This window comes from Cottoperca gobio, chromosome 4, assembly GCF_900634415.1.
Source record: "Cottoperca gobio chromosome 4, fCotGob3.1, whole genome shotgun sequence".
Lineage (NCBI taxonomy): Eukaryota > Metazoa > Chordata > Actinopteri > Perciformes > Bovichtidae > Cottoperca > Cottoperca gobio.
Window position 1 is genome coordinate 12,468,366 of NC_041358.1, and position 10,622 is coordinate 12,478,987.

Sequence of the window (10,622 nt, forward strand, 5' to 3'; positions counted from 1 at the left end):
TAATTTTTTTATTCATATTAGTTTAGCATCTTTTGACAATATATTTACAGGTGTATCCCTTAAGGAGAAGGTTGGTATAGATTATGAGGCTTCATCAGGTGAGATAATATACAAATGTGAATCTGAGCCAAAATCGAACAGTTTTTTTGTGGTGTATAATAATAATAATAATAATAACAATAATAATACTTTTTATTTAGAGGCGCCTTTCAGGACATCCAAGGTCGCCTTACAGTGCATTTAAAACTTAAAACAGCTAAAACAAAGACGGAAAACAAATTAGTCAAACCGACATAATAACCGACAGAATAACTAGCATCGTCTTAGTAATGACTCGCTATGACAACACAGACAACCCATCTCTGCCCGTTGATCTCTGCTACCACCTAGTGTAACAAAAATTGTAAGACAGACAAACATAAGGTTTGCATCGAGGCACACGACATGCAGTTGCTCTTTGGTCGGAGGCAAGAAAAGCTGCTTGAGTCACTTAAATATTCTAAAGTGTCTCTTATGATATGGTTTGACATGTAGTCAAAAAGGTTTTCTTCACAGAAAATGCAACTTGAAGAAAAAACTTTTCAATATTTATTGCCAGAAATACAAACCCTGCAGTTATGATGTAATACGTAATGAACTAAAAGCTTGTTTTGGCGGTTACAGGGAAGAATTTTTTGGTTACACCTCACATCACAGTCAGCCTCCTCAACCTCAAATGGGACTCAAAGGAACTACATAAACTTATTAAGAAATCCACAAAAATATGTACAATATAAATGAGTATAAAACAAACAAATAATTAATCCTGTGGTTTTTTTTTAAAGATACAGATCATTTAGAAGAAAATAATAAAATACACAAAAATTGATTGAGGTAATCTTTTAGATAAAATTGCATTCGACTGTTAAATTAAAAATGTTTATAAACTCTAAACTTTCACATTGTGTAATAGTCCCAGTTCCTCATGCCACTTCCTTTTCTATGTAGTTTTTCTTCTTTTTTTTCATTTTTTGTCCAAGTTACTCTAAGCATAGAACAGCAATACAAGTTCATTATTGTTAACAGGTTCCATACAATACAGTCTTAAATATAAGTAAATATAAGTCCTAAATATCTTTTAACAGTCATAGAAATGTTATATTTCTTGTGTTCAAATGTTGATACAATCACCTAGGTATTTTATGTTCAAAGATGTGGTACACTCATGACATTTCAGCTTCAAAAGACTGTATAGTGACAGAAATGATCAGAAAGATTATGCCATGATCAAAATTAACCCCCACTAAACTTTGATTACATGGGGAAATCTTTTTTTAAGCCACAGGGTGCATTAATCCTTGATTTGACACTGCCGAGGTGCCCTTGAGCAAGGCACCTCGAAGCCTCATTTCTATATCAATAAGAAAATATACATCTAATCTGCACCAGTGGAAAGAAAGTACACTTGTTATGCTGTACATTTAGCTACAGGGGAAATTAGTATAGAGGTTGCCTGGCCCCCTTGCAGCAGTGACCGTGCAGTCGAATTTGTCTTCAGGCTTTGCCAGAGGCAAGTAGGAATTGTTAAGAAAGTCACTGCCCGAGCAGGATGGCAGACACACTGAGAAGAGCACATCACTCACCCCCGGCCCTTCTTTCTCTCCAACCTCCTCGTAGACATACTTGTTTCCTTTTGGGAAAAGAATGACACTGTCTTTGTTCAGAGTCACATAGTCTGTGAAGACTCCCGTCACGACCATCTGTTCTCCGCTGCAGAGCTGGGTGGATCCCCCTGATACCTTCCCCAATTCTGAAAGCTCATCTTCAGACATGATCTCCACCACGGATGAAGTGGTTTCCTCAGAGCACTGCTTTGCTGTTATTGGAGGATTCTGTAGCACAAAGTAGTTCAATTGTAACACCTTGGAACACTGATGCACATTTAAAAGTGCTGGAGTTAGGTGTAAACATTTTTTATTATTTGTGTTTTACCCATTTAATATCTGAATCTATACATTTATAAATAGAATGTAGAGCTACCTTTATATTGCATCTATTTGGATAAATAAGTTATGGCCAAAATCTAGTTTTCCACCGGGGAAAAAAACTATTTCACCATGCATACGTTATACGTTTTGTGTAAAGGGATGCCATGTAGTTGTGTGTAATGTAATGGTACATGTATCATGGTGAAGTTTGTGGTTAAATAATTTACCCATCTCAGTCCGTCGAGGTCTGTCAGAAAACCTTGTAGGACTTTGTCAAGGTTGGGCACCGGTGGCCAAAAATACTGTTTGAGCTTACTAAAAAACACACACAAAAAACAGATATGAACATAGTCTTCAAACAATGTGGAAAGTCATTTAAATAACTTTTTCTTTTTTTTTTTTTACTTTTTGGACACAAAAAGTGATTGCACTGTACAAGTTGATATCCATTTAAAAAGAAATGGAGGGAGGTATCACATATTTTCACATGAGTATTTTTGTTTGGATTTTCTTTTCTGTATGTAATCCTAAAAATTGTATCATTACAATCTGAATGATGTACTCCTACCTGAGGTATGTGGACGACAAGGAGATCAGGATGATGGCAAGTATCAGCATCGAGACGGGAATACACAGCACGATCAATTTGTCTGAAAAGGTTATTCATACTGCATTAAAGTTGGAATGGTTTTATTCAATTAATAAACTAAATAATAGCAGACTAAGAATCCGTTACACCGCTACATTGCATTTGGTGCAATTTTACAACTTTTCTGTTGTGTGTTTTTCAGTCTCACTGTGAATTTACCTATGTCAGTGGGGGTGTCACCGGTAAGCACATCTGACCAGTCACTCCAGTGGCCTGAGTAAATGTAGCTGTTAGGTTTAGCTCTGATCTTAACGCTGTACGTGCTACCTGTTGGAACCTCCAGACATGTGCCGGTCTCAGGACCCTTTAGCGACACCGCCTGGGGACAAGAAGGTTGATTTGACTTTCAATTTCAGGAACAATAAATGACAATCTTAGTGATGAACTCCTTTTGCATTCTCTCACAATATATTTTGCATTTCCCTTGACATATATGCATGTTCCCTCGCAATACTGCCTTTGATTGGAATTGTTTTCCATTCCCTAAATACTGTTGCATTTGCACAAAAACTGATATGCATATCCTGAAGATTTTACACATTACATTTTCTTCAGAAACCAATATAATGGATTTACATCCTGCTGATTGTTTACTTTGAACTTGTCACTGTATGTACATTTGAATATTACTGTCGTAGGTGTCACCTGGTGGTAATATCAACACTGTGATACCAATGATACCCTGCTGTAGCAAAACTTATGCCATTAGAATCTATTTGAACATACTAATTTGAGGTTTTGTTGCTAGGGAACCTGAAAGGTATGAGGGAACACAAAAAGAAATGCAAAATGTTTTTTGAGAGATTACAAAGTATTTCAGAAACAAAAGCGCGGCCCCAGGCCCAGGATAACTTAGACATTTAAAAAAAAAAAAGAAAAGAAAGAAAGAAAAATATACAATTGTGTGGCCGTAAATGACATCCATCTCACCATCCATGCTTCACTCCCTCTCATTTGGTAGCTGACTTCATACTGCATGTGACTCGACAGAGACGGAAGAGGAGCTTTCCATTTTAAGCACAACTTGTCTTTCTCCAATGCTCCTCTCGGGTGACATGGTGGGGATGTTTTGACTAAAAACCGAAAGAACACACAATTTGTCAGTTCACAACATCGGCCGAAACCTCCTTTCCAGTACCTTGGAGTAGACTTTACCAGGGAGGCTGATAAGTCTGATACCCTTGTAGTTGGCACACACTCTCTGGTCCCCCTTTTTGAATAGGGGAACCACCACCCCATCTGTCACCCCCTAGGCACTGTCCCAGACTTCCACGCAATGTTGACGAGGTGTGTAAACCAAGAAAGCCCCTCAACACCCAAAGCCTTCAGCATTTCTGGAGTGATCTCATCAACCCCTGCGACTTTGACACTGTGGAGTTGTTTGACTACCTCGGCGACTTCCATCAGGGAAATTGACGATGATCCGCCATCAGCTTCCGGCTCTGCCTCTACCATAGAGGGCGTGTCAGTCGGATTCAGGAGTTCCTCAAAGTGCTCCTTCCACCACCCGATAACCTTCTCAGTTGAAGTCAGCAGGGTCCCACCCTTGCTGTACACAGCTTGGATGGTTCCCTGCTTCCCCCTCCTGAGGTGCCGGATGGTTTTCCAGAAGCAACTTGGTGCCGACTGAAAGTCCTTCTCCATAGCTTCTCCGAACTTCTCCCACACCCGCTGCTTTGCCTCTGCCACGGCTTCCACCCTTCTAGTCCTTTGGTACCCTGCAACTGTTTCCGGAGGCCTCCTGGATAACATAATCTGGAAGGACTCCTTCTTCAGTCGGACGGCTTCCCTGACCATGTTCAAGGGTTACCGCCCCTTGAGGCACCTAAGACATTGAGACCACAGCTCATCACTGCAGCTTCAGCAATAGAGGTTTTGAACATCGCCCACTCAGGTTCAATACCCCCATCCTCCACAGGGATGTCTGAAAAGCTCCACCGGAGGTGTGAGTTGAAGATCTCCAGGACAGGGGCTTCCTCCAGACGTTCCCAGTTCACCCGCACTACCCGTTTGGGCTTACCAGGTCTGTCCAGATTCCCCCCCCACCCCTTGATCCAATTCACTACCAGATGGTGATCAGTTGACAGCTCCGCCCCTCTCTTCACCCGAGTGTCCAAAACATGCGGCCTCAGATCAGATGATACGATCACAAAATTGATCATTGACCTTTGGCCTAGGGTGCTCCGGTACCACATACACTTATGAGCATCCCATTGTTCAAACATGGTGTTTGTTATGGTCATTCCATGACTAGCACAGAAATCCAACAACAAACGACCGTTCAGGTTTAGATCAGGGAGGCCGTTCCTCCCAATCACGCCTCTCCAGGTGTCTCCATCGTTTCCCACGTGTGCGTTGAAGTCTCCCAGCAAGACTACGGAGTCCCCTACTGGAGCACCCTGCAGGGCTCCATTCAGGGTCTTCAAGAAGGCCGAATACTCCGAACTGCGGTTTGGGGCATAGGCACAAACAACAGTCAGAGTTTTCCCCCCCATAACCCGAAGGCGTAGGGAGGCGACCCTCTCGTCCACCGGGGTGAACTCCAACGTAGCGGATGCTCAGCCGGGGACTTGTGAGTATCCCCACACCCGCCCGACGCCTCACACATTGGCAAACTCCGGAGAAGAATAGAGTCCAATCCCTATCCAGGAGTACGGTTCCAGAGCCAAGACTGTGCGTAGATGTAAGCCCCACCAGATCCAACTGGTAGCGCTCCACCTAGAAAGGCACATATATACACAATATGCACACTAAAATAGCAACACATTCATCAAAGTATTCTGGTTTATTTATCATAAAAATGCTTAGTAATACAGAGTTCTCTGAACTTCTGCTTCTGACGTACCGTTGCCTCTCAGGAATATTTACAAAAACTGTAATTTTTACAATGTTTATTCTCCTTTTTGTCAGAAAACAAATCACAAAGTTAAAGAAATATAGACATCACATGCAAAAGGAACCGAGAAAGGAGGAAGAAAAATCCCTCACTGCTCTTGTTGAGAGTGAACTCTTGAGTGAAGAAGGTTCTGCTGAGTGGAGCTGAAGTGCTGCTGAGCTTGACCCTCACTTTTCTGGACTCATCTCCATGGAAACGGCACAGTTCTGTCAAGTCCCTGTCAGCGATACACTCAGTCCAGCCTAAAGCTTCACTGTAAGGGTCGTAATATCATCGTGCAAAATCAAAATCAACAGTAATCAAAGTTTTGATAACTTTTGGTCAGTATACAATGTGAAATGAATGTGAAGGAATGATGAGCAAAAAAAGAGATTCATTATAGTTTGCAACATTATTATTTTGTTGCTCAAAGTAAAGCTCCAAGTCTGGTGTTTACTGTGTCTTCAAAAACAACATACATTAGCATAGACAGAGCAATCAACAATATAATATTGTAAGTAACGTACCAGAGACCCATCTTGTAGAAAAGTTTGTATTCATTCTTTTCACCATATCTGCTCCCATTCCACTGGCAGGTGATGTTTCGCAGGTCAGATGTGAAGCAATTTAGTGAAATATCATCTGAAAAAAGAGAAAACATTTGTCATTCAAGGTGTGCATCTGTGACAGAAGAGGTCGCAGGATGAGATGCTATACTATGGATAACTATTGCTTCGCCACCCACAATGCTTTCTCATTTAGACACACACACACCTGCACTTTGGGGAACCACAGCTCGCACAGGGTTTGACCAGCTGCTCCAGTGTCCTGCATCTGGATTCAAAGCGCATTTGACAGTGACCTGGACCTCAATCTCCTCCCCTGGTACTAGAGAGTCTAGTGTTTCGCCCTCCTTTGCCTGTAGAAATGATGAGCATCATAGATTTTTACAATATTATTAAAACATTTAAGAAAAAAAGTAACTACTATGACTTTTTTAATGTAATTTCTATGACCTATTATACTATGACTTTTTTAAAATATTTTTATGGAATACCATAATATGTTATTTTTTTCTTATGCATTTTGAATGGCATACTATACTATGATTTGTTTACACATTTTTATTAAATCTTTAAGTCAGACTATATTATGATGTTTTTTTAATGACATACTATACTGTGACTTTCTTTTTCTTTTCTTCATGGCATACTGTATTATGATTACCTTTTATTTGCATCTTTTATTACTTTTTTATGGCAAACTCCTCTATAAAACATTTTTTATTTTACTTTCAGGGCATGACTTTTATTTTTATTGCATTTTATATTGCGATTAAAAAAAAACTTGATGATTGATATGTTTTTATGGCATACGACACTGATTTTTGTACTTATACTACAATAAGATTGTTTCTCTTTAACATTTGATATTACTTTTTCATGGCATACAATTTCTTATGGCATACTATATTATGATTTTGTTATGACATTTTTATTGCAAACTATATTATGACATTTTAGTTTTTTACGTTTTTATGGCATACTATATAATGACACTTTTTAAAGACATATTATACTATGACTTTATAAAAATGATTATAATTAAATCATACTAACTTGCATTCTGGGAATACCAATACTTAAATGATTCATAAACTGTCTTTATGCTCACAATCAGTATGTGTCATCTAAAATGATCTAATGTATTTATCGAAGAGTTGTGTATGTATACCTCTTTTGTCTTTTCTCCCAGACTCTTGGAGGAGTATCGAATCCTATACATCACATCATTTTTCCAGTATTTTGAGATCTTTGTGTGCCATGAAACCTGCAGCTGTCCTGCTTGGCCATTTTGGTGTAAAGACACACTGAAGGGGGGACGAAGGAGAACTAAAGACAAACAGGTGATGCAGAAAAAAGAAGAAGACATTACAGAATCCATTGGTGAAAACAGTTCACTGGTGTTTAGGCTACACGTGAGGACTAGGTCCGCTGTCTTGCTAAACTTATTGACAGGAGCTCCCAGCAAAGACCCAGGACACTATAGAGAAAATAAAGTATTCCATCCTGCCTAGGGATACCCAAGATTAGCTAGCTTAGTTATGTTGGCTGCTTTCCATTAGCTAACATGCCTCCTCCGCCCTTGCATCTCTTCCTTAAGCCTTTAGTCCTCCACACCAGGATGCAAGAGAGAGTTGCAAGGATTTAAAAATGATCTTCACCAAATGAAAAACCCTCACATGAGCCGGCATTAAAAACTAAACTTGAAATGAAACCTGGTATTGGGTTTTGAAAGGCTACAGGTACTGTAAATTGGCCCTTTAGAGGGTAAGGCTATGATGTTTGTACCCCATTTTTCCCCCTGAATTATTATTATTATTATTATTTTCTTCATCATTCAAAATATACACATGTGAATTTGGAGGATGGAGAGGATGGAGAGAAAACTTCTGTGGCAAGGAAATCTTTTTTGAAGACACAGGATATTAACATAAAGTTACCCCAGGACTATCAATAGACATACAGTACAACACACAGTCAAATGATGAGAACTAGAGTCATAGTTTTCCAACGTAGTTGCAATTGGGAATCATAAATCACAGGACCACCACCAAAAGAGGTGCTGTGAGCTACATGGTGATAGAAATAATTGGGAGGGGTGGCCTCATTTAGTGGTATATGGGCCTCAGCGTTGAGGCCCTCTTTGTGTAAAGGAGACAAAGTAACTGACGTGGTCGCAGCCAGCAGCCTTGCAAAAATTTAGAAGCCAACAGTCAACGCTAAGGAGGCGGCAGAAATTGTATTTCATGGCTTTTCTCAGGGATGGGATCCGATTTGACACACAAATTATATTTTTTTATGCAAGGTTGATGTGAAATGTCTTTTTGGCATTGTAGGTGTTTTTAGTAGGACTACTCATATCCTTGTCTATGCATATGTCTTCATGTGTGGTTTCTTTTTTCCCCAACGAGTGATCCATTTCCATTCTTTTTTGTTTAGGACGTAAATATTGTAAAAAGAAATGTCTTACAGTGGTCCTCCACAGAGACTGTCCTCCTGTAGAGGCTGGTGTTGGTGTCGTGCTCCACCACTTCAAGGTGTGTTTCCACAAACAACAAAACATCGGACTCAGGAAATGAGCAGATGTGGAGGAAAGTTCCCTCTTCTGTTTTCTGGACAGACATTTCACACCTTTTCTCTCTAGATTAGAATATGTGACAAACACAGTATACATGGTGGTACATATTAATCAATCAAACTATTTGTATAGCATCTTTCACACAGGTAGTGCAAAGTGTTGTACACGTAACTAATAGAAGTAAAACATGTATGTAAGATTAAAATGTAAAGAAAAAAATCTAAAAAAGGAGAAATAAAATATTTACATGATTTAAAGTAAAGAAATAACAAAAATAGGTGGATAAGCCAATGACTGTACGCCAATAAACAACAACATATACCATTAAATAAATAGTATCATGTCAAAGGTATGAATACTTCCTAAGAATATTAATCAGAGAATCTTGAAGAGAAGCACTATTTAAATAATTTGAGACTCTTTGAGGTCTCTTAAAATAGAAGATTAAATAGATTTAGTGTCTGTAAAACATACCTGTCTACCGTGTAGAGTAAATCATAAGTCCTGTTGTCTGCAGTCTCAAAGAAGCAGGTGAAATCCTGTTCTGACTGTATGAAACACTTAGGATTCTGCTCATCCTTTAAGAGCAAAACATCTGCTCCAGAAATGACAAATATGACATAATACATGAACATGGAATAAAACATGTCCCCCAAAGTCAAACAAGATGGTATTTCTTAACTTGTGGGAACAAGATAGTGTCTTTGAGTAAGTTCTTTCTAAGATCTTAAGAGTAACAAGACCCATTGATTGCCAGAACATCTTCCTTCTACCTACAATTTATTATCTTGTTCCCACGGATTAAAATCTTGTTCTCACAAGGGCTTTTGGGGCTCTGTATCAGTATTTACATTGGAAACAAACAGTAAATGAGAATTTGAAAAGAGCTGTTAATTGGACTGAACTAAAACGGATTCAAATTGTACTTCAACTGTACAAAAATAAACTATCCTTAATCCCTACCTTCCCTCGACAGATGATTGACAATTCCATCCTTGCAATATATCCCAGGCACAAAGCCCACTTGTATCCACAGGCTAATAATGAGTATCTCCCACCTGCAGGGCAAATCCATGGTAGATTGAGGTAGTATGTATTCTAAACCACCATGGCACCTAAACTAAGACAGCACATGTGTGTGTATGTGCATTGTGTGCGTTGTCTGTCATGCATAGTTTTTAGTACACAGGGTTGAACAGTGCTGGGTGGGGTGGATAAGAGAGTTGTGCTTAGAACAGGAAGCGTGCTTTTTGTATAGTGGAAGTAAGCAACAAAAAAGGCAGTTTGTTAACTGAAACTATGAAAATATATAAGTCACTAATTAGACACAATAACAAATAGGAGATGGTACTGCTTATGAAACCTAGTAGTAGTAGCATGTTTCAGTCCATCATCTGACTCAATTTAAAAGCTTTTTTAACAAGGGTAAGGAGAGAGAATAATTACTCACAAATTCTTGAGGAGCTCATTGTGGACTTGAGGAAATCTAGGAATGGAAAACAGTCAAAAGAAGTAATATTTACTGCTTAACAAGCTTCAAGTTCTTCGCTGCCCAAATACGAAGACTTGTCTGCCAAGCTGCTGCTATCCCTCGTCTCATCTTAATAATTCTTCTTTGGCACTTTATTTACCAGGATTTGTTTTAATAAAATATTGTTTGTTAAAACTTTATCATGGTGTGTCTCCTGCTTGTTGTGGCCTAAGAGTCAAAACACCTTTGCATTTATCACATATTCTATGAGATAAAAACCTGCCAAAAAAGAACCAGATATTAAATTGCATGACCAATACCAGCAAACTGAGTTCCCTAACCAATTGGTCTTAATTCAACTAACCGCCATTTAACAAACATTAATTGATTGTTTAATTCCAAGTGTGTACAACTGCAACATGTACTCGGGACTGCACAACATCACTGGGTCTTAACCACCAGATAAAGTGGACATTTATAACAAACACTACCTGTGGAGAAACCTAAACATTACCAAAG

General features: G+C 39.0%; 1 protein-coding gene across 1 annotated transcript; it reads right to left on the minus strand.

Moving 5' to 3' along the window:
• Positions 1-174: 174 nt before the first annotated feature.
• On the minus strand, positions 175-9,816 carry mpl (MPL proto-oncogene, thrombopoietin receptor). The gene is made up of 12 exons (XM_029429021.1): positions 9,596-9,816; positions 9,107-9,227; positions 8,525-8,694; positions 7,226-7,383; positions 6,266-6,410; positions 6,019-6,133; positions 5,605-5,765; positions 3,547-3,689; positions 2,776-2,935; positions 2,536-2,617; positions 2,195-2,282; positions 175-1,871 (listed from the first exon to the last, which is right to left on the minus strand). Exons 1-12 carry the CDS (start codon positions 9,705-9,707, stop codon positions 1,461-1,463), a joined length of 1,866 nt encoding a protein of 621 aa, XP_029284881.1. The 5' UTR covers positions 9,708-9,816; the 3' UTR covers positions 175-1,460.
• Between the last annotated feature and the right edge of the window lie 806 nt (positions 9,817-10,622).